General features: G+C 36.6%; 1 protein-coding gene across 12 annotated transcripts in view; it reads right to left on the reverse strand.

Annotated features, from left to right (window-relative positions):
- Positions 1-25,555, reverse strand: part of LOC150079426 (histone deacetylase 4-like) — a 352,480-nt gene that overhangs the window by 110,589 nt on the left and 216,336 nt on the right. For all 12 annotated transcript variants that reach the window (XM_090383436.1, XM_090383431.1, XM_090383432.1 and 9 more), the window contains 4 exons: positions 22,466-22,599; positions 16,487-16,536; positions 5,124-5,191; positions 1,660-1,817 (listed from right to left, as the gene is read on the reverse strand). In XM_090383436.1, coding sequence (XP_090239562.1) covers positions 1,660-1,817; positions 5,124-5,191; positions 16,487-16,536; positions 22,466-22,599 — 410 coding nt within the window. The remainder of the gene's footprint in view (positions 1-1,659; positions 1,818-5,123; positions 5,192-16,486; positions 16,537-22,465; positions 22,600-25,555) is intronic.

Genomic DNA, 25,555 nt, shown 5'->3' on the forward strand with positions numbered 1-25,555 from the left:
ATATACATATGATGCTTTATTGCATCAATATTCATTTTAATATATACAGAGCACACCCTGACAAAGAGTCAGAAATACCACTTGTTTCTTCCTATTAGAGATAGGAGCTAGCAACAAAAAATTTCATAAGATTGTTGAAAATTTTACTACATACATAGAAATATAATTAATGATTATTCTTGTCAAAATCCCTGACCTATATGGTTTTGATGGAGCATAAACAACATTATATAGGGCGATTCAGGAAAAAAGATGAAAACTTTAAAAGCTGATGACAGCAATCATCTTGAGTAAAAATGTTTACATAGATGTGTCTAATTCTAAATGCTAATTAGTTATGTCTGTTTGAATTTTAAAAAATGGCTATGGAGTTTTCAATAATAAGAATAATCAAGCATCTATGTAATAAAATTTAACTCATACTAGATACATGTCCACTTATTTTTTTATATTTGTTTTGTTTTTATTTATATTTAATTCTCCTGAAATCACAACGAAAATTCAGGAGAATTAACTCAACATAACAAGTGTAAATTTTATCAAACTTCAGGAAGTTGTAGTTGTTTTTTTTTTTTATTTTATGCATGACATATTTTTAAATTAAAACTTTTACCATGTAAAAATCAAGATATTTCAAAAAAGAATATTTAAAACAGTTATAAATACAAGCACTCCTCTACTTACGTATAAAGCTGTTGCTGTTTGGTTATAAGAATCAATATATTTTTCTAAAGCAGATTTCTGGAGGTCACTACCATAAAACAATTAGCAATTTCCAGTTTATTGGGCTTTTCTGTTAGTGCAATGTAATTATAAACAGGTAGTAAATTTTATCTTATTGCATTTGCGATGATACCGATAGCTGGAATTCTGTGGAATTTTACGTTATTATAGTGAAATGTGCTTCCCCTTCACTGAAATCTTCTCTTCGTGCCTATTTTTTGAGCTTCGTAAAGTTGTTACTCTGTATCTCACTTGTGCGTATCGTGTTAGTTGCAATCTGTGTGTTCAGTGTTCTTTGTTATTGATTACTTATTTTCTTACTGTTTTAAAATTTACGACAAAAAAAAAAAAAAGTGTCAGTGAACAGAAATATCAATTAGTTACACTATTAAATAAACTATGTACATAAGCGTAAATTTATTTTTATTTTGTTAACCTGTAGAAAATATTCTTCCGATTTTCACGCATCATTTAATTGTTAATTGGAGGAAGTAGAGTGTAAATTTGTGCTCTATATCTTAACTTTTATAGCCTGTTGATAACATTTCTCCTATTTTCGCTTTTGGAGAGTCCATCGTAAACTAAATTACGTATCGTATTTAGATTAAATTAGTTTCAAATAAATACTGCACTCTACATTATTATTCATTGTGTGTTTTTTCAGCCTCATTTAACTCAGTTACAAATTGTAAAATGCTGTACACGAAGTTTGTTGAGGGTTATAATCTTGGTGCATTGAACTGTACTGTACATGTATTTTGTATATACAAGACTGAAGTTGGACTTACGTACATGAAAAAAAAACTCATTAAGTACGTAAGTCGAGGAGTGCCCGTATAACTTTAGAAGTGAAAAAAATTTCAAATATTAAAATAATCTTAATATACTCTTGCATAATTAGAAATAAAATTTAAGAATAAAAAATAAATAAATAACCTTCACTTCTCCAGTTGCTACTTTAAATGCTAATTCCGTGACACAACCTGCTGCCATCCTGGCTGCACTTGCTGTGTGAAGTTCATTCCATGTTGTATCACTATCCACTCCAATTCCCCCACATGGCAACATTACAAAATTTTTAATTGGCAAATCAGCTGAAAGATTTTGCAAACAAAAATGTGCAGTAAGCTATAAATGACACTATATAAATTGGAATTTATTTTCTATTTAAAAACAATGAAAAAAAATGGCTTCAAAAAATAGATGAACTGATTATTAAAAATTCATTTGTGGAGTAAGTTTTTATTTCTGGTTTAATATTAGCTTATTTTATATGTATGAAATTCTATAACTAAACAGCTTTGAAAATAAGTTAATTTAACAAACACACTATCTTCCAACATGTATTGGGCCACTAAATGAAAAAACATCTGCATAGAAAAAGAAATTTTAATATCAAGTATGACCCCATGACATTAATAATCCTTCGCAGATTAGTTGTAAATTCTCTTTCTACGAGTTTTTTGTGTGAGGAGACTGGAATCATGCCCCACTCCTTCCATAAAGTACAACTAGTTCTCTGCTTGAACTAGGAAGTCATGTTCTGGCTCTCAACTGTTATTCCAAAACATCCTATAGATGTTCGACAGGATTAAGATCTGGATTCTGGACTGGAAATGGCAAGCTCACCCACATTATTCTCCTTTCGTATTCATATACTGACCATGCTTTGTAACAGAGCCATGTCATGCTAATACAAATATAGTGCCTCTCCAAGGACTGCACAGTGCAGATAAAGCAGAATTGTTTAGTGCTACAGTAGATAGCTGAATTCAAAGTTTCATTGATGAAAACTAGTGAACCAAGTCGAAACACTACAACCATTGTACTATGTTGTTGGTTGGATACAATGCAGGTGGAACTATCTTTGGTGATATGCCACACCCAGTGTATCCATCCAATGTCTGGAATGGGTAACATGATTCATCGCTCTACATCACATCATATTCTGCTACTGCTGCAATGTTCAATGCTTCTGTTCTATGCACAGCCATAGTAGCCTATTAAGGCGCCTCCGTAGCCAGGTGGGAAGGAGCAGCAGTGCGTAGCACACGCTTCTTGATTAGACCGGGGTTCGAGCCCGTCACCACCAAATACGGAGGATGCGGAAAGGTCAGGGAATGACCACCGCATATCCCGGAGCAATATGGCCTTAGTTGCTAATGCTCCTAAAAATCAAATAACAAACAAAATAACAAACAACAAATAGCCTATTATATGAAGTGTATTTCTGGTGGATGTTGGTCCTAAACTTATCCCAGTTCTGTCTGACTTCTAAAGTCAGCTCATTAAGAGTGCCTTAGCAGTTTCTTGCTATTCATTTCAAGTGTCAACGTGCTCTCAAAGTCATTTGGTTTAAGATTAATGTCCTCTGGTTTAAGATTAATGTCCTTTTATCTTCTGCTGGCATAAAAATGTTTCCAATAGTTTATTTTAGGTATCCCACTCTTTCTTCCAGCTGGCAAATGGACACAACCACTACGTGACCTACTATCACATCTCCATAAGGGATCTGGGTCCTTTTCTTATCTCATTCTTACATCTACCTGTCATTGACTGTGTGTGATTTTTATATCCTATTTTAAACTAGTACTGCTATGTACCTATACTGTGTCATATAGAATTAACCAGTGCTTCTCAACAGTGAGGTGTTTTTAATCATTACTTCTCAGGGGTATTCCAATACATAATGAAGGAATTAGTAAATTAATAAAAGGAGTTTACCTCAATATAGTACGTAGAACACTTCCGTATGATACCCTCCGGAAATTAAAACAGAAAAAACGAAAAAAATCAACAACTTACCGGTACATTAAAGTATAAAGAGGAAGGAAAATCGTTTTGAATATTTTCGTTAGATTCTTTTAATTGCGTTAATTTGAATTGTTTTAAATTGATTTTGAATTGTGTTAAATTGATTATTTATATTTTACTTTAATGTACCAGTAAGTTGTCGATTTTTTCGTTTTTTCCGTTTTAATTTCTGGAGGGTATCATACGGAAGTGTTCTACGTACTATATTGAGGTAAACTCCTCTTATTAATTTACTAATATTATTATCAACATAGAACATATTGAGTATTACAGCTCTGATTCATACTATATAATGGAGGAATATATAAAAGCCATCTAATATGCAGAATACATGCATATTATATAGCCAATAACAATGCACAACAAGCAAAATATTTTTCTTCTTTATACAGAAATAGACAATTCTAGTAAATATCAGTATGCTGAATTTATATATAAACTTACAAATTTTGCATCACCCACCATTCTCAAGGAACAGGAAATGAAAGATTTACACATGAATAATAAGGTAAAATATTAAATACAATACATTTTTGTTCATTTTCCTTTTATAACTGACATCTGGCACTTCTCTGAACAACATTTACATCCTACATAAAGTTTATAATTTGTAGGCCAACAAATCTGCCTTTTTTTGTTTCACAAATTATCAGAAATTTATTTTTAAATATAGGAGTCCATCATTTGACTGTGAAATCAAGTAGGGCATAATTGATGTAGATGGCTGAAAGTCTGGATCTATAAATTGAGATGCTACAGTTAGTTCATGTCTGAGTTACTGCTTGACTCTTCTTCTTTCAAGGTCCATCCTTCAAGTGATTCGGCCAAATATTGCTATTTGGCCAATAGCAGATACCAAATATTGGTATCTGCTATTGGCCAAATAGCAGAAAGCAAGCACATGGAATTGTAATGAATGTTTCCACTTTTAAGAGAATACAGACATATGCATTAAACGTGAAATAGGAATCACTTATTCCATAACGTCAGAACGCCAAATGGCATCAATGAAGCAAACCCTATGATCATCCTCTCAAAAACCTAGCAGTGAACTGCAACATATGTAAGAGTTCATCTTATATCTTGATCCTCAGTCTAGCATGCAAAGTACAATTCTTTCTTACTAAAAGCAGTAAACATTTGTTTTGGGATTTCAAAGTTAATTCTTCACACAAAATGAATCAAAATTATTAACACACTTAGCAAACAAAGATTAATAATATAAAAATTAATCCAGATACAAAACATAGTAGCTATAAATAAGCCTTATTTGTCCAAAAGTGATTAAGGATTATTAACAACATAGCATCCAAAGTATAATGCATATGTTTTCCTAACACTTGGTTTGGAATTTCAAATTTCCTCATACATATATCAAAATTAATTAGGATTATTAACACACTTGTGAAACATTGTGCCCAATATTAACTAATTGTTTCTGTAGCACACCACAGAGCAACAAAACAAAGATTAAAACTAAAATACAACAGCCAGTAAGATAGCTTTATTAACCTTGCCAGAGGTCAATGGATATTATATCCATTTCTAGATTAAATTGCATGCACATATTAAAGATAGAAACATACCTAATTTATTAACATCCAGTTTTTGCCTATTAAGAGGATTTGTTCCAAATAACAATGTGTAGGCTTCACTACAGAAAAAAAAAAAGTTACAATTTTTTTTAATACGTGCCTCAATACAATTATACACCAGAAAACAGAAATAATAACTCATGCAATGAAAACGGCAAAGCTATCAAATTAAAAAAAAAAATAAAAAAAAACACATTTAAAAGAATTTAATATAATAAATTATGTTCACATTAATTTTCTTTCAATTTAATCATAAGGTTTCTCATAATAATAATTATTAAACAACATTAGAAAAAAAAAAAGCTCCATGGATAATCAAATGCACAGTTAATCAGGGTGCAGATAATTGAAAGATTCCACTGTAAAAGAAATACAGCTAAAATTAACTTTAAAAAAAATGTCACCCAACAAATGATACTTTACATTGTTGCTCTCTAAATTAGCATTATGTTATGCCAATTAGGTTCAAAATTACAGGAAATACAGGACATTATAAACAATGAATGTAGAAATATAGGATATGTTACAAATATATTTGAAAAGCACTGCAGGCTGCAGATCCCATGTAGCTCAATAATGATTAGAATGTTTGTAAATGGGATTGTGTCCACAATGTCTAACACAATATGAAGAAGGAAATGACTTCTTGAATTGCTTAATGACTACAGATGAGAGATGGCATTGGCATTTTGAACCAGAGAACAAGAAATGCAGCATGTAGTGAAAACTACTAGTCATCACCACAGCTAAAGAAATACAAGACTTCTTCTAAAGCACTAGAATGATTATGCTCATACTGTTCCTAAACTCGCAAGTACTGCTGTACCATTTCATAGATAGAACTGAAACAGTCAACTCATAAATCCTTAAAGTTGATTTGTTGTTATGTTATGTTGTTATTTTGGTTTTTAGGAGCATTAGCAACTAAGGCCATATTGCTCCGGGATATGCGGTGGTCATTCCCTGACCTTTCCACATCCTCCGTATTTGGTGGTGACGGGCTCAAACCCCCGGTCTAATCAAGAAGTGTGTGCTACGCACTGCTGCTCCTTCCCACCTGACTACAGATTGATTTGTGACATACCTTCAAAAACAAGAACCCAAGAAATTTGAACAATTGTGTTATTTTGTTAGATGACAATGTATAATCACATGTGGATCAACACACCATAGCGAACAACTAGAAACTACACTGGAAAATGACTGGGCAGCTTCCATACAGTTTGGACTATTCACCTTGTGATTTTCACATTTTTGAAAGACTGAAAAATGATCTGGCATGGCACTGCTTTCATACAGATGATAATGTGAAAGAAAGCATCAGATAATGGAGACAACAGCAATTGAAAGACTTTTATGAGCTGGGTATAAAAATCTGCTGTACAGATGGAATAAGCATCTAAACTATAGTGGCAATTTCTTTGAAAAATAAAGTACAAGTTGGCCTTAATCATGTCTTTAAATGAGGCATTTTCTTCACAGGTGTTATCCATCAAGAGATGGAATATTCATGCACTTCGTACATTATGATAAACAATTTTAATGACAAATTCTAAAATGAGCATCATGTTACAAACCCTTTACTGGGTCCTTGCTCCGGATAATGCCCGAATCACATTCACAACCCTTTGCATAATTCGGAATCTTGTTCATGTGTATAATCCTTTACCAGATTATGCATATGAAGAAGAAACCCGACAAAGGGTTTGTAATGTAATGCTCATTTATTAAAATTATTTATTATGATGTGTGAATACTTTATTTCTTGAAAGTACAAGTTATAGGGGGGGAAAAAATTCATGTTTTCATTTGACTCATCTCATACATATATGAAAAACATATGTACCACTCATACAAAATTATAAAGCAGTGGCTACCAGAAATATGCTAAAGTTTTAAAATAATGCTTAAAATAAAATAAGCAAGGCAAAAGACATTATTACTGTAAATCTTGTGAATTTTAAAATAGTAATATATTTCTTATTTGTTTTTTTCTTCCTGAGTTTAATGGTCTTGTACAGATGTTGGAAACTACAAATATTTCGAAATAATGATATCTGTTTAAATAAATTCCTTGCCCTGCTTCAATCAGCATATATCATTTAGCTAATAACTTCATATGTTTAGTTTAACTTTAGAGTAAAGCTAAATTTTACAATAAATGCTTTAGTCTCAGCATATAATAACAAATATAACAACTACATATAATTCTATTCATTCACTCACTTGGTCACTTGTTAAAAAGGAGTTCTGATTTCTGTTTTGAGATTAACTGCATATACCAATATTTTCAAACACAACATGAAATGAGACAGATAAAGATGTAACTTTCATTTGCCAAAATTACAAAATACAGAGTAGCACAAAAAATTTCCAGGACTGAATTTTTATCTAAACAAATACAAATATAATACTTACAGTTAATTTCTCAAAGTAACAATCATGGCTATTTACATGTTTTTCCATCACTTAATTAGTTATATATATAACTAATTGTTAAAAAAAAACAAAAAAACTTAGAAGTCCTTTCCTGAAAGTTCATTGATTGAGTTTATCAAAACTGCCATAGCTTCTGCTTCAATAGAACATAGTCATTCATTTAATGAGTTATTTAGTTTGTTTGTTTTTTTTTTTTTTTTTGGGAGAGGGGGGGAGTCATGTGAACAATGTAAAAAAAAATAAGAAAAATGTTGAAAGACAGTATTTGAAAAGGTATTCTCGAATGCTTTCTCATGATAATCAAGAGCATTGCAATGGAGTAATTTCCTATTGTTTCTTACCCAAAGTTCAGGATTCTTCCTTCTTAATGCATCTTTCAAGTGCTTATTCCTTCCCTAGTTTACTAAACTGGTGTGAACCAACAACAGTTCAGCAAACAATTAGAAATATAGCCATAGTGGAAACCTCACTGTGGCTGGCTCTGTGAAATAAAGTTTTTTGTAGAATTTTTAAAAAGTTTAAAAATGTCTCAATGCATTTTAAATATTAATTTTTTTACTCAAGTAAATGTCAATTTATTTATTATTTCATTCAATTTATCAATTTTTAAATCTAAATTCCAGCGAATTTCGGCTTTTTTAAAGCCCAAACCAGACAACAGTAGCTGAATGGATATAATTTCCTTTGATTTTCAAAGCTAATTTCATGCTACCATCTATTAAAACTGTCTACTATTAGTCGCAAACACAAATAAGAGGTATCTTCAAACAGGCCTATGGGGCTGGGAATTTCCATACTATAATAATTAATGATAAACACCAGCCAAGAAATTGAACTGAAAATTTACTATAAAATGAAATAATATACAGTGAAATGTGATGAAAATAAAAACACTGATTAAATTATAGTTACAATATAATTTAAAATATAGTTAAAAGCAATAAATTATCTAAAATAAACTGGGTTAAAAGCGATAAAACAATGAAACCTGGAGCTTTCGGAGAACTGCCGTCTCCTTCTTCAACAGCATACTACTAGTCTGCTGACGAGGCTAGTAGGGGCCAGACGTGTTCAAAGCCGCTAAGTGGATTTTTCTTATTTATTGATTTGAAATTGTTTTTCTAAAACTTTTGATTTAAATTTAGTAGTATAGCATTATTTTGTGATATTTCTGATTAATCTGGTGTAATTATTCTTTACTCGGCCTTGTAATTGCATAAAAGTATCGGTAAGGGTATCAAAACCACGTGTTACAAGTTACAACTCCGCTGAACGAGAAGTTTTTTAGCCATATTTAGCCGCTTATTGAATATTTTTTACATCAAATTATTTTTTGTAAGTAGCTTATAGACTAGTAAGGATTGTTAGTTTATTCTGAATCGAGACAGCGAGATTTGAAAATAAATTAATACTTAAGTGTCCATAGATTACCGTTCGTAAATTCCCGCCTTTGTCTTTGTCATACGATCATTATATATCGAACCTAGGTAGCGTTAGTATAGTATAGGTTATACTATTTTCAGCGATCGGTAAAATCTATTAAACTTTTTGAACTTCGTTGGCATTTAAATTGCACTTTTAACTAAATACATATACCGACTTAGATTACAAACGTAACATAATTAATTAATACATAACTGATACGAAAGTTATATAAAGGGAACTCGGAGATAGTTAATACTTGACACTAAAAAATATATATACCATTATAACTGTGTTGGGAGATAAATTAGGGTTATAAACTGAAATTGAAATTTTATTTAAATTAAAAGTAATCATGACTCAGACCAGAGCAGCAAAACAAAAGGCTCAAGCTAATGGAAGTGCTGTGGCTCAGAGGAGAACTGAGGGGGGAAGTTGCCTTCTGAATCACAGCCTTCTAAAATGCACAGCTTGCATGATGTTTGTGGAGCATTCAGGTACGGGACACGATATTGTCATGGGGGATGTCTTTGTGTGTGCACAATGCAAGGAGTGTATCGAAATCAGGCAACAACTCAGCGTTCTTATGGGACTATGAGAGCTTGAAGGACAGGGTGGATGCCCTCGAAGGAACTAAAGTGAGGGGCCCATCAAGCTCTCAGCTGCCCACATCAATGCCAGAGCTTGCACTTGGTCATCGTGAAACACAGCGGCAACCCCCAAGGCAGAATGCACTGGTCCCAAAGGAACTAGTAGTTGTTGGTGACTATTGTCAAGGAAACGGGGAACATGCTTTGTAAAAAGGATAGGTGGAACAGAAACAGGGTATGTCTGCCAGGGGCAAAGGTTGATGACGTTGTAGAGCAGATATCATCTTTTAAGGGCACAAAAGGTGATAGTTGTACACTTTGGCACTAATGATATTAAGAGTAGGAGACCGGCAGAATTGCTTAACAAGTACAGGTCACTGTTGAAAAAAAGCCGTGAAATAAGGTTGAATTTGAAAGTGTCTGCAATTCTGCCCAGACACGATAGAGGAGTATATGATGAGAGCCTTGTCGATCAATTCGGCCCTGGAAAGATTGTGCAAGGCTAAAGGGGTAGAATTTTTTTCAGCCTGGATTGTACTTGTTAACAGGAGAGATTGCTTCTACAGGGATGGGATACACTTAAATAGAAGGGGTGCAAGAATATTTGCTGATGCTATCGAGGCAGTGTTAGGTGGGTCGGAAAACTGCTAGCTTGGGGGGATACAAAGACGAATAGATTAACAGTAGCCATTGGCAGAGGTCAAAGAGATTCTTGCACTGCTTCTATTGGAATGAGCAGAAGCCTGAAAAACAAGATTCAGGATATTTCAGAGACTGCTGGGAGTCATTGCGGTACAAGTAAACACATGGGTTGTGTTAGGGTAGCTAAGAATAGAAAAAGGGGCATGTATACTTGCGTGTACACCAATGCTAGGAGTTTAGTAAATAAATTTGATGAATTTGAGGTATTGCTCAAAACATCAAAGGCAGATATTGTTGGGATATCAGAGACTTGGTGTCACACAGATATAAGGAATGCAGAACTGGAATTTGGGGAGTACAACTATACAGAAAGGATAGACTGGATAGGAAGGGATGAGGGGTTATGCTATTAGTTAAGAAATACATAAAATCCAAGGAAGTGAAGCCAGTGAACATCGCTGGACAGTGCAGTGTCGAGTCAGTTTGGTGTGACATAAGCATTGGGAGATCAAAATTGAGAGTAGGAGTGTGCTATAGGCCTAATGACTCTGATGAGTATAATAAGAAACTGTACAGGGAAATAGAGTGGGCCAGTAAATCAGAGAGTCTTATAATGGGAGATTTTAATTTCCCAGATATTGACTGGAGTTTGGGGGCTGGTCACTCACACACTAGCAAGGCTTTTGTGGATTTATTGGATGATTGTTTTCTACATCAGCATGTTCGGGAGGCAACTAGAGGGAAGAATACTCTTGAATTGATTATCAGCAGTGATTCTTCATGCATTAAGAATCTGCAGATAAAGGAACCACTAGGTGGCAGTGATCACAGTGTGCTGAAGTGGGATTTACTCAAAGAGGTAACTACCATCACGAGTAAAGGGAAGGGTTATTGCTTTCGTAAAGGCGACTACGATGGTCTGAGACAGTATTTAAATTCTATGCAGTGGGACCAACTGAAGATGTTACCAACAGCAAATTCAAAATGGGACGCATTCAAAGAACTTATCTTGGAAGCTACTAGGCTTTACATACCAACTAAGAAATATTGTTCAAGGTTTAGGCCTAAATGGATGTCAGATGAACTGATGAGGCATATGGCAGAGAAGAAACATGCATGGGATACATACAAATTAACACATGACACAGAAGCCTATGATAGATACAAGTTGATCTGTAACCAAGTTACAAAGGAGGTTAGGCAGGCGAAGGCAGAGTACGAGAAGTCTTTGGCAAGGGATGCAAAGAAACACAGCAAAGAGTTCTTTACTTATGTAAACTCTAGAAGGAAGGGGATGAATCAGATTGGTCCACTTGATATCGATGGGTCAACTGTTGATGATCCTGCTCAGGTAGCTAACAAACTAAATGAATATTTTGCATCGACATTCACACATGAGAAGTTATTTAGCGAGGGGGAAAGCCAGAAGTGTATTCAACTCTAGCAGTAGGCTAGAGAATCTTGTAATAACTGAGAATAAAGTGGAGGAGAAACTGTTGAAGATAAACACAAGAAAGGCACCCGGGGTGGATGGGATCTATCCAGTTATATTAAAGGAGGCAGCAGAGGAAGTAAGCAAACCCTTAGCCATAATTATGAGAGCTTCCTTGGACTCAGGGGAGGTACCCGCAGACTGGAGATGTGCAAATGTGACCAGAGGATCAAAGGCTGACACAAGCAATTATAGACCTGTGAGTTTAACTTCTCTTCCAGGAAAATTAATGGAGGCACTAGTTAAAGAAGCACTGCAGGATCATTTAGACAAGACTTCAGTTATAGCTCGGACACAGCATGGTTTTGTTAAGGGGAAGTCTTGCCTGACCAATTTGATTGGATACTATGTTGCAGTCACAAAGGAACTGGATGCAGGGAATAACTTTGATATTATATACTTGGATCTTAGAAAGGCTTTTGATACTGTTGCACATGGAAGACTGCTGCACAAATTGGAGCAGTGTGACATTGGAGGCAAATTGCTGCTGTGGATAAAGGGGTGGCTGAGGGGGAGAAGACAGAGAGTGGTAATCAATGGACACTGCTCATCGTGGACTAATGTTATTAGTGGAGTCCCTCAGGGCTCAGTGTTGGGTCCATTATTGTTTTCTGTGTTCATAAATGATATTGATGATGGTATATCAAGCTTAATGTCGAAGTTTGCAGACGATACGAAGGTAGGCAGGGTTGTTAAGGACACTACTGACACTATGGTGCTGCAACAGGATCTGGGAAGGTTGAGCAGATGGGCTGAGAGGTGGCAAATGAAGTTTAACATTGACAAATGTAAAGTACTACACATGGGAAACAGCAACCCCAGAGCAACATATCAACTCTGTGGTACTACACTGACAGTGGTAGAGAATGAAAGGGACTTGGGGGTGGTTGTGCAGGCAGATATGAAGTTCTCTGAGCAGTGCAGACGGGCTGCAAGAGTAGCTCATGGTGTATTGTCAATGATATATAGGAATTTTTCTAGCAGGGATAAGGAGGTGATTATTCCCTTGTATAAGGCAATGGTCAGGCCACACTTAGAGTACTGTATACAGGTCTGGAGGCCTCATTTCAAGACGGATGTAGAGCTGCTGGAACGAGTACAGAGAAGGGCAACAAGATTAGTGAATGGAACAAAGGGGTGCTCTTACGAAGAAAGGCTTAAGTTTTGCAAATTACAGTGTCTGGAGACTAGGCACCAGCAAGGTGATCTGATAGAGGTGTATAAAGCATTGAATGGTTTGAGCATGCTCAATGCTGATGGGATTCTTCCTCTCCCTCAGAATAATCACCTGAGAGGGCATAAATTCAAATTGAGGAAAGACAGATGTAGGATAGACGTGCGGAAATTTGCCTTTAGCCAGCGAGTGGTTGGTTGGTGGAACAGACTTCCATCCCTTGTTGTGGAAGTTGATAGCCTAAATAAGTTTAAGGCTCAGCTGGACAGGTATTTTGAATGAACAGAGGGGTGAAGTGGAAGTGGTTTTTTTTTTTTTTTTTTGGCTGATGCTGCATAAGCTTGCTTTCTTGCATCAAATGCCTCTACTAATGCTAATGCTCAATGCTAGTACTAAGACACATCCTTAAGTAGCTGGTCCATGGTACTCACGCACGTGATCATCAGACACATGATCTACATTCTCCATGCGCGTATCGGAAACGGAAGTGGCTTGGGAGCGTGTCAAATATAAATGGTCATCCCTTCTGAGGACAACTGCCTCAAACAGGGGATGTAAAAACGGAACCCCCTGTCCCTATTAATAGTATTGTGACTGGATGAGCCGATTCGCAAGCTGTCGAGCCACTTGCGTTCCCAAAATCCATGGGTGCGGTCAGTAATGACCCCGTCTTCAGGGGAGATCCGATGCTGCTTTTCCCAGAAATGCTCTGCCACAGCAGACCTCGCATAGTTAGCAGTCTTGATAGTGGTCCTTTAAACGTCGCCCCGTTTCCCCCACATAACACTCCTCACAATCCGGGCACTTAATCTCGTAGACCACACTGCTAGTATGGTCCTGGGCTACGGGATCTTTAACTTGGGATATCACTGTGTGCAACCTCAGACCCGAAAGTTGCACACAGCGAGTCTGGCACTCCCGCAATGCCCGTACAATACGTTCTGAAAGGCCCAGATAGTAAGGAATGTATGCAGTATCCACAGGGGCAGGTGACTCCCTACAATTGGACTCAGCCCTATAAATATATTTGTCCAAGACCCTCTGGGGGTATGCACATTTCCTGAGGTCTGCCGTGACTTTGCAAATTTCTATTTCCCTTTCTTCAGGGGTACTACAGTGGGTCCCCACCCTATTCAACAATGCCCTGGCTACACTGTTCTTATGATGACAAGCCTGTGCTGAGCTATAATGAACAAATTGGCCACGGCACATAGGCTTTCTATAGATCGTTGTTTTTAATCTAGATCCATCTCTGTTCACCAAGACATCCAGAAACGGGAGGGACCCAGCTTCTTCCACCTCCGAGGTAAATTGTATAAATGTGGAAAAGCTGTTGAGTAAATTGAGCACCTCATCTTCCTTTCCCTTTTTTAAAATAGTGAAGGTATCGTCCACATATCTCCTCCACTCGCGCATGGGGAAATTCAACTGACGAAAAACCCTAGTTTCCAGTTCCTCCATTGCCAAATTGGCCACAATGGCACTGATGGGGGAACCCATGGCTGTGCCATGGGTTCCCCCATCAGTTTTTCATCAGTTGAATTTCCCCATGCGTGAGTGGAGGAGATATGTGGATGATACCTTCACTATTTTAAAAAAGGGAAAGGAAGATGAGGTGCTCAATTTACTCAACAGCTTTTCCACATTTATACAATTTACCTAGGAGGTGGAAGAAGCTGGGTCTCTCCCGTTTCTGGATGTCTTGGTGAGCAGAGATGGATCTAGATTAAAAACAACGATCTATAGAAAGCCTATGCGCCGTGGCCAATTTGTTCATTATAGCTCAGCACAGGCTTGTCATCATAAGAACAGTGTAGCCAGGGCATTGTTGAATAGGGTGGGGACCCACTGTAGTACCCCTGAAGAAAAGGAAATAGAAATTTGCAAAGTCATGGCAGACCTCAGGAAATGTGGATACCCCCAGAGGGTCTTGGACAAATATATTTATAGGGCTGAGTCCAATCGTAGGGAGTCGCCTGCCCCTGTGGCTACTGCATACATTCCTTACTATCCGAGCCTTTCAGAACGTATTGTATGGGCATTGCAGGAGTGCCAGACACGCTGTGTGCAACTTCCGGGTCGGAGGTTGCACACAGTGATATCCCAAGTTAAAGATCCCGTAGCCCAGGACCATACTAGCAATGTGGTCTACGAGATTAAGTGCCCGGATTGTGAGGAGTGTTATGTGGGGGAAACAGGGCGACGTTTAAAGGACCACTATCAAGACTGCTAACTATGCGAGGTCTGCTGTGGCAGAGCATTTCTGGGAAAAGCAGCATCAGATCTCCCCTGAAGACGCGGTCATTACTGACCGCGCCCATGGATTTTGGGAATGCAAGTGGCTCGAGAGCTTGTGAATCGGCTCATCCAGTCACAATACTATTAATAGGGACAGGGGGATCCGTTTACATCCCCTGTTTGAGGCAGTTGTCCTCAGAAGGGATGACCGTTTCTGTTTGACACGCTCCCAAGCCACTTCCGTTTCCGATACGCGCATGGAGAATGTAGATCATGTGTCTGATGATCACATGCATGAGTGCCATGGACCTGCTACTTAAGGATGTGTCTTATCACTAGTAGTATGCTGTTGAAGAAGGAGACGGCAGTTCTCCGAAAGCTCCAGGTTTCATTGTTTTATCGCTTTTAACCCAGTTTATTTTAGATAATTTTATTGCTTTTAACTATATTTTAAATTATATTGTAACTATAATTTAATCAGTGTTTTTATTTTCATCACATTTCACTGTATATTATTTCATTTTATAGTAAATTTTCAGTTCAATTTCTTGGCTGGTGTTTATCATTAATTATTATAGTACAAATAAGAGGTGCAACATATACCAGAAGATTTTAAAACAATCTGTGTGTAACAGACACTATTTGAATCAAATGAAATGACGCTAGAAAAGGTAAAATTTATGTACATACTCTCCAGAACCCGTACATGCATAACAAAAATTTATATATGGCTTCCTGAGCAGGTTAATGATTTCTAGGTACACAGCCTAATTAACAGCATGACTTCCTGCTATAAATTCATAATGAATTCTGCCAGGGAGACATCATATTTCCATTAAGAGAACTGACATTTTATTGTTTCCAGCCTATCTATTATTAAAAACTTGAGAAAAAGCATTTAATAACAGATCAGATGAGAACAAGGATTGATCAAGAATATTTTCATGTTTAAAATATCGCATATCTTGCCTCTGTCATATGATACTCCACATTGAGAGGATATATCTTTAATTCCTATTTGGCAACTGGTTCAAATAATGCTTCTAAACACAGACAGGTTTGTCATTTTTTGATGTGTAAGGTCTTCCACACCTTGCATCATCAATAATGATATCACATCCACCTTTGAAGCACTTGTAACATTCTAATATACCATCTCTCTTGATAAAGACTTTTTTCCCCATAAGCTTCAATAATAATTTCTAGTGTCTGAGGCTGATTCAACAAAAAGCAAAATTTTATAGAATTTTATTAGAAAAAAAAAGTGACCCTGAAAAAATACAAAAATCAACAAGAGATTCAAGTTTCTCTATAATCACAGTGTACATGGGACTTCAGATAAAAGAAAAATTCTTACCTATGACAGGACTGAAGTTCTTCAAGAGTAGCTTTTCTTGATCTTACTCTCTAGATTAAAAGGAATGTTATAATTTTAAAAACAGACCACAATACTGAAGTGTATCATATTCTAAAGTAACAATTCAAATTTATAACCATCTTACTTGAATGCTAAAAATTGTATGCATTCCTCAATGAAAAGAATCACAAAAGTCTAATAAACATAAGCCAATAAAAAAAAACCCTCTTTCCTTGTAAAACACTTCAGCTTATGTTATAGAGACACTTTTTCACAAGTTTCCTCAATTCAATTGATTTGGTACAACTATAAAATAAATGTATTACATTTTACCTCAAGGTAATAACAATTTTCACAGGAAAATCTAGTTTACTGATTGAATTTTTGAAATAGTGTTGTTCAGTGGGGAAAACCTCCAATTTCACTACAGTTACTGTAGAGAGAGAACACAATGAACACAGTTGTCAAGCATCAGCAAAACTTTTCATTTTGTAGTAATTTTACAATCAAATTCTACTAGCCATTCAGTGAATAGGTGGTGCACCATATATGCCTGCTTGTTATTAATATGTAATAGGAAGTCTACTCATAGTAAAGCAATGGAATTTTGCAATTAGCCTATGGTGAGTGGTTTATTTTTGTCATTGTCATTCATATCAATACAGAAAAAGAACTGTAATGTCTTGTATGCTTGCTTTATCCCCTTCAAACATATCACGTTGGAAATGCAAAATCCTGAAATGTAACACCCAGCACTCCTGTTTCATCAGTATTATCTGTCTGACAAAGGATGACCACTTATATGATCACAGTTTGAAATCCATCCATAAACAGTGGCTGCATAAATCCCATCTGATTTTCACAGTTTCAACACAGCGTATGTTGTCCCAATCTTTGAATTTGCATTAGTAAGGCCAAATGATACCAGGAAGCAGACTTTTTCTACCTCAGCCAAAAAATATAAAATAAAATAAAGCATAATATTCATACTATTTCTATTATCACAAGGTAACCATCCAATTCCACTTTAAACTTAATCAGACTCACTGCCTCTGCCACACTGGGAGGCAACTTATTCCACTGTCCGACAATCTAGTGCACACAGGTGAACATCATAAAGATCCAGTCTGCTATTATTCTCTGAGATTTTATATTTGTGCCTGTCTGGTTCTTATCTCACCTATAGTGTGAGAACGCCCCTTCCTCGATTCATTTTACTCAACTCCTTCAATGCCTTATACATCTCAATCTGATCTCCCCTTAGATGTTTTATTGTCAAACTCTGCAATCCATATCTTCTTCGTATGTGCCTTGGTTTGCACTCGTCACTAACCTGTTGCCGACCAGGCTAGCCGGGCAGGTAAAGTGCCTGCCTGGCAACCCAAAGGTCGTGGGTTTGAATCCCACCTAGGGCTTGGATATTACGATGGTGCCGTACTCTCCAGTTGGACCTCATGGCCACAATACATGAGGGAAGCAGGAAAAAGCTGGTTCCTTCGTGTATTGTTTTTTTTTTTTTGTTTTTTTTTAGGTGCGGTCTCCAGACTCGAATACAATATTCCAAAGGCAGTCTAATCATCATCATCTTTTATAGAGTCATAATGACTTCCTTCTCCCTACTGGTGAAAGTCCTATAAATCATGGAAACAACACTATATACCTTTCTATCTGCCTGTTTACAATACACAAGAAACTTCATGTTGAGCTGAATCCATAATGCCAGTTTCTTTTTTTTCTTCTTAAACCAATTTTAGTTCCACTGTCCTTAGTTTATACATTACTCCAGCAGTTATTCCCCAAATGCATAACCATATATTTAAAAGCATTAAACTTTAATTATCATTTTTTGGACAATATATATACCCGATCCAAGATTTTTGAAGAAATACTGCCTGGCTCAAATCGTTAACTACCTTTCCCACCTTCAAGTCATCTGTAAATGTTGACATTTTCCCTTGGATACCATTGTCAATCTCATTTATGAAAATTAGAAATAGGAGGGGACACAGCACTAAGTCCTGAGGGATCTCACTTGTTATGCTGATCCATCCTTAAGATTGGTACTTTTTGACAACCCTCTGTCTCTTATCTTTTAGCCAGCCTACAATCCAGTGTAAGATCTATCCAATAACTCTGATTTTTTCCAGTTTATATAGCAGCCAATGTATGGGGGATGGCATCATAAAGCTTTACTAAGGGCTAAATACATCAAAATTATTTGTGGTATACAATTACTTAATGACTAAATCAAAGTAATTCACCAGACTGGGCATGTCTGACTAATCTGCTAAATTACTTTGATTGATAAACCTATGATGGGATCTATTGAGGATATCATTCTTTTCGAGATGATCCCAAATTGCAGCCTTAACCATACATTCCAATGACCTTCTCTACTGCAGAAATCATGCTCACTGGCCTCTAGTTACCCGATTTCTCTTTAGCAATGCCTCTTTAGATTGGAGAAATATTAGCACTTCTCCAGTCCAAGGGGATCTTCTCAGAGTCCAATATTGTTCTGATTAATATTCCTAGGTTTGATACTGCAGCTTTTTTAATTATAACTGAATATATAATCCTATCCTGGAACCTTTGCCTTCCTTTAAACCTGAACAGCAATTTCTAAAAAATCCTTCTCTGAGATCATTATACACTAATTTTATAGCAATCTAACTCTTTAACATTCACCAGAGATTTGAACTTGCTTTTGAATGTAAATATGATTGTAGAGTATATATTCAATTGCAGTAACCAATCAGTTCAGATTCAAAGTTTTCACATCCTAAATCTTACCAGAGATCACAAGCTTATGCTTGTAGGATTGTCTGCTCACTAGCAGGTTGTTTTGCTCACAGGAATCACCAAAAAAAAAAAAAGCCACTTCATTTTCAGGGTACAAGTAAAAATAAATCACTTTCTTCATAGTGTATTTAGATCCAGCAAATTAGTACAAAATTTGAGTACTGTTATGGCTGATAAAGAGCTAAATGGAATTTCATATTCTTCCACACATCAACTTTTCTCTAGCATATTTCTGTTTTTCTGACAAACTTAAAACATTTTCAAGAACAAAGTTGCACTGATACTTACCAAAACTGCTTTCAGATCTTTTTACATAACCTAACCAACTTACTTTTGGTTTAGTTTCCTCCTTTTTTTTTCTTATTAAAACTTTCTTATGATCCTGATATGGACATGCAATACAGTACAAGGTGTGACTATTAAATAATGGGACTGTGCATGCAGCCACTACACACCAAGCACCCAACCAAACAAAGGCCCAGAAGCTGACCTTGAACCTTTCTCCATTTGTCTAACACATCATGTTCCAGCACACTTATTTGCTTTGCAGTTAAACATATTTTCATTACCTTGTGTTTTTGCAGTTTTCCAAAAAAAAAAAAACAATGAATCAACCTCAAATTATTAACAAAAACTAAAGAAAACACCAAATGAAAGTTATGAGTTGTTAGGTCAAATTTATGTAGAAGATACTATGTCAAGAGCTGGTGTGTTTGAATGGCATAAAAAATGGAAGAGAGAATATGGAAGATGATGAAGCTGTCCAGTATCCATGAAAACTGATGAAGTGGACCAAATAAGAACATTGATTAGAACTGATCATTGTTTAATTCAGTTATATATTCAGTTAACAATTAGAATGGCTGCATCAAAACTCAATATGTACAAGAGCTGTTCAATAAAGAATGATCATGATTTTTTTTCCAAAACATACCATTATTAATCATCAGTACCCATTTGATGAAATGTACTTACTCCAACATTTCTGCCATTCTTCAAAAACATGGTGTAAGCCGTTTTTTGACATGCGTTTGAGAACTGCCTCTGATGTTTTTACTTCTTCTGATGCCTGGAAACGTTTTCCTTGCAGCTCCTCCTTTAACTTCGGAAATAATAAAAAAATTAAAAAATTGCAGGGTGCAAGGTCAGGGCTGTTGTTGTTTGGTTTTTAGGAGCATTAGCAACCAAGGCCATATTGCTCCGGGGATATGTGGTGGTCATTCCCTGACCTTTCCGCATTTTCTGTATTTGGTGGTCATGGGCTCGAACCCTGGTCTAATCAAAAAGCGTGTGCTACGCACTCCTGCCCACGGAGGCGCCATCAGGGCTGTAGGGTGAATGAGAAACACATTTGATATTAATGTTGGCTAAGTACTTGATGACAGTAATGTGAGGTCTCACACTGTCGTGATGCAGCTTACACCTACCTGCAAACAGCTATGGTCATTTGTGATTAATGTGATCCTGCAAAGTGTGCAGTACAGTTCTGCAGCAAGGTCCTGTAACAGTTGTATGGCACAGCAAGACATGCTGGTAAACCATTCTTTGGATGTCAAAAAAAGATACGGCCACAACTTTTGCTTTTTTTCAGTGTTGGCGATGATGTAAACTTCCAAATGGAGCTTTTGTTGCTTACTCTCTGGGTTGAAATGATGAAGCCATGTCTCATCCACTGTTATCACCTTGTGAAGGACCATTCATTGCAGCTCCTAATAAGCCTCCATGTGAACTTGCTGTTGCTTTGGTGTGAGTAGTCTTATGACCCAGAGTGCACAAACATGTGTCATATGCAAATAGTCATGGAAAATACTGTGCATGCTTCCTACTGATATTCTCAACGTCTCTGCCTTTACTGTTACATAGTAGTAGTAGTAGTAGTAGTATTAGTGGCATGTGATGCAAGAAAGCAAGTGTATGAGCTTATGCAGCATCAGCCAAAAAAAAAAAAAAAAAAAAAAAACACACCATTCCCTCCAAATGCCTGTCTAGTTCCTCCTTAAATTTATTTAACCTATCAACTTCCACAACGACAGATGGAAGTTTGTTCCAGCAATTAACCACCCGCTGGCTAAAGGCAAATTTCCGCCCATCTATTCTACATCTGTCCTTTCTTAATTTGAATTTATGCCCCCTTAGGTTCGTAATCTGAACAAGTGGAAGGATCCCATTAGAATTCAGCGTGCTCAACCCATTCAAGGCCTTATACACCTCAATCAGATCACCACACAGGTGCCTAGTCTCCAGCCACTGCAATTTGCAGAACTTAAGCCTCTCTTGGTAAGAGGATCCCTTCATTCCCCTCACCAATCTTGTTGCCCTTCTCTGTACACGCTCAAGTAAATCTACATCCTTCCTAAAATAAGGCCTTCAGACCTGTACGCAGTACTCAAGGCATGGCCTGACCATTGCCTTATACAGAGGGATAATCACCTCCTTTTCCCTGCTAGCAAAATTCCTATATATCATTGACAAAACCCCATGACCTGCCCTGGCAGCCTGTCTGCATTGCTCAGAAAACTTCATATCTGCCTGCACAATTACTGCCAGGTCTTTTTCATTTTCTACCACCTTAAGTGTAGTACCACACAGTTCTCTCATGATTACAGCAGTGTTTATAGTTACAACAGTGGGTGAAGTGCCAGGACTGCCGATTTTTGTAATTGAATCACATCCATCTTTAAACATTCTAAACCACCTGCGAGCTGTGCTATGTGGAAGCACAGATTCACCATAAGCCTCTTTTAACATTTCATATGCTTCAGCTGATGTTTTCTTGAGACTGAAACAAAATTTGAGAGCAGCGTACTGTTTCTTGCATGTCACATCCATTGTTATGTAGGCAAAACTGAATAGGAATAAACTTGACTGACCTCCATGGTCACACCATGCACACGAGTCAACTGTGTAGTTGCTATGTGATGAATATGATCCTAAATTTTGCAGCTCAGCTAGAAATAGCAAGCAATAAGGTTTGCTTATGAAAAATTAATGATCATTTTTTATTGAACAGCCCTTCAACTGTTTTTAAAAATCTTTTTAAAAATTTATAGATGCTGCTGCAAAAGGAGAAAAGCCAAAATATAACACATTCCTTGAAGCAACACCCATATTCACAATACAAAAAACCAAACTAAAAATAGTATTAATCTAACAACAAAGATATAAATGTGCTCTTACTTCACAACGTGCCACAAGTCCAGTTTCCTGTAGCCTTGCCCATATACTTTGTAGCCTACCACCATGTTCTGGATGATAAGAATTATCTCCACAGATGCACTGATGTTTCAACATTAGACTATCATAAACTAAACCTATGAAGTATCAAACAAAATTATTCTAAACTGTGTATAAACATTATTGCTGAGAAGTAAATTAACACTTAATGTACAAACCTATCTCCCATAAGACACACAAGATGATGACATGTACTCCTTTACTACAGTTCTCCATTTTTTTTTTTTTTTTTTTAATCAGAACATGATTTTAAATGAATCGTATATAAACAAAGATGCTTCCTGCTCATCAGACAGAAATATTACCTCTGATTTATGTAAGAATCATTTCAGTGTAATGTTTCTTTCAGACTGCTCGCAAGTAAAGTCCCATCACACAAGTCTGATAATCAATGAAGACCACTATGGTTTACAACCCTATCTCCTTAAGAAAATTCTGAAAGAACTGCACCAAGACAATTTCAGGCTATGAACTGATGCACAGACTTGCCTTATAAGTAGTAATCTGTTCATTTGCCATAGCATTCTGAAATGGGCAATAACATTATGGTTCCAAAGATAATCCATACAGTGTTCAGTTTGAATAAGCTATAGAGAAGGACTACACGTTCTTCCTCCACTTTGTGAGTCAATAAAAGAAACCATTGACTTTATAAGAGAGAATTCCAAGCCATGATACTTAAGAGGCAAAAAAAAAAAAATTATGCACTTAGAGTAGCAACATATTAATTGGTTTCAGTGAAAATAAATAAAAGAGTTAAAAATAACAAGATCTGGTGGCATTAGAATACAGTTACCTTAATGCAAAAGGAAAAAAAAAAAAAAGAGAGATAAAAAGTATCTTAAGTGTTTCTCTCACATGCGGGTGAAAGAGAAGGGTGTGTAAAGGAACAGGAAAAGTCTGCCAATCATTTTTACAGAAATACCTTTTTTTTTTAAAAAATTATAGATGCTGCTGAAAAAGGTGAAAGCAATAAACCAACACATCACTATAAGTTGCTAATAACACTTTTAACTGGTTTAAAATAGCAAATCTAATACAAGAATCTGTACTTTAGATACCAAAACATGCTGCCAGTAAACAGCAGGCCTTCACTCTGTTTACACTGTTCATATTCCCATGCTTCCGTTCTAACACATGACTGTAACTAGCATGACAACTGAATCATTCTTGTATTCCAACAGAATTTGACATTCATATATCCAAGACTGGAAATACAGATAATATTCCACCAGCATAGTGTGAAAGACTGCTTTTTTATTAATCTTATTTTATTTATTTTTTCTTTGATAATGTTTCTCCAGAAAACATTACCAAGAAAAAGATGCAGTAACAAGGAAGGGAATGAATCAGATTGGTCCACTTGATATCAATGGTTCAACTGGTTATGATCCTGCCCAGGTAGCTAACAAACTAAATGAATATTTTGCATTGACATTCACACATGAGGAGTTATTCAGCGAGGGGAATGCCAGAGGTGTATTCAACTCTAGCAGTAGGCTAGAGAATCTTGTAATAACTGAGAGTAAAGTGGAGGAGAAACTGTTGAAGATAAACACAAGAAAGGCACCCGGGGTGGATGGGATCTATACAGTTATATTAAAGGACGCAGCAATGGAAGTAAGCAAACCCTCAGCCATAATTATGAGAGCTTCTTTGGATTCAGGGGAGGTATCCATAGACTGGAGATGTGCAAATGTGACCCCAATTCACAAAGGAGGATCAAAGGCTGACACAAGTAATTATAGACCTGTGAGTTTAACTTCTGTTCCAGGAAAATTAATGGAGGCACTAGTTAAAGAAGCACTGCAGGATCATTTAGACAAGACTTCAGTTATAGCTCGGACACAGCATGGTTTTGTTAAAGGAAAGTCTTGCCTGACCAATTTGATTGGATACAATGATGCAGTCACAAAAGAACTGGAAGCAGGGAATAACTTTGATATTATATACTTGGATAATCTTAGAAAGGCTTTTGATACTGTTGCACATGGAAGACTGCTGCACAAATTGGAGCAGTGTGGCATTGGAGGCAAATTGCTGCTATGGATAAAGGGGTGGTTGAGGGGAAGAAGACAGAGAGTGGTAATCAATGGACACTGCTCATCATGGACTAATGTTATTAGTGGAGTCCCTCAGGGTTCAGTGTTGGGTCCATTATTGTTTTCTGTATTTATAAATAATACTGATGATGGTATATCGAGCAAAATGTCCAAGTTTGCAGACGATACAAAAATTGGCAGGGTTGTTAAGGACACTACTGACGCTATGCTGCTGCAACAGGATCTGGAAAGGTTGAGCAGATGGACTGAGAAATGTAAAGTACTACATATGGGAAACAGCAACCCCAGAGCAACGTATCAACTCTGTGGTACTACACTGACAGTGGTAGAGAATGAAAAGAAACTGGGGGTAATTGTGCAGGCAGATAAGAAGTTCTCTGAGCAGTGCAGATGGGCTGCAAGAGTAGCTCATAGTGTCTTGTCAATGATATACAGGAATTTTTCTAGCAGGGATAAGGAGGTGATTATTCCCTTGTGTAAGGCAATGGTCAGGCCACACCTTGAGTACTGTATACAGGTCTGGAGGCCTCATTTCAAGAAGGATGTAGAGCTGCTGGAACGAGTACAGAGAAGGGCAACAAGATTAGTGAATGGAACAAGGGGTTGCTCGTACGAAGAAAGGCTTAAGTTTTGCAAATTACAGTGTCTGGAGACTAGGCACCGGTGAGGTTATCTGATAGAGGTGTATAAAGCCTTGAATGGTTTGAGCATGCTCAATGCTGTTGGGATTCTTCCTCTTGCTCAGAATAATCACCTGAGAGGGCATAAATTCAAATTGAGGAAAGACAGATGTAGGATAGATGTGCGGAAATTTGCCTTTAGCCAGTGGGTGGTTGGTTGGTGGAACAGACTTCCATCCCTTGTTGTGGAAGTTGATAGCCTAAATAAATTTAAGGCTCAGCTGGATAGGTATTTCGAATGAACGGCAGAGTGAAGTGGAAGTGTTTTTATTTTGGCTGATGCTGCATAA

This window comes from Mastigoproctus giganteus, chromosome 10, assembly GCF_048544385.1.
Source record: "Mastigoproctus giganteus isolate SK-2022 chromosome 10, ASM4854438v1, whole genome shotgun sequence".
NCBI classification, from domain to species: Eukaryota; Metazoa; Arthropoda; class Arachnida; order Uropygi; family Thelyphonidae; genus Mastigoproctus; species Mastigoproctus giganteus.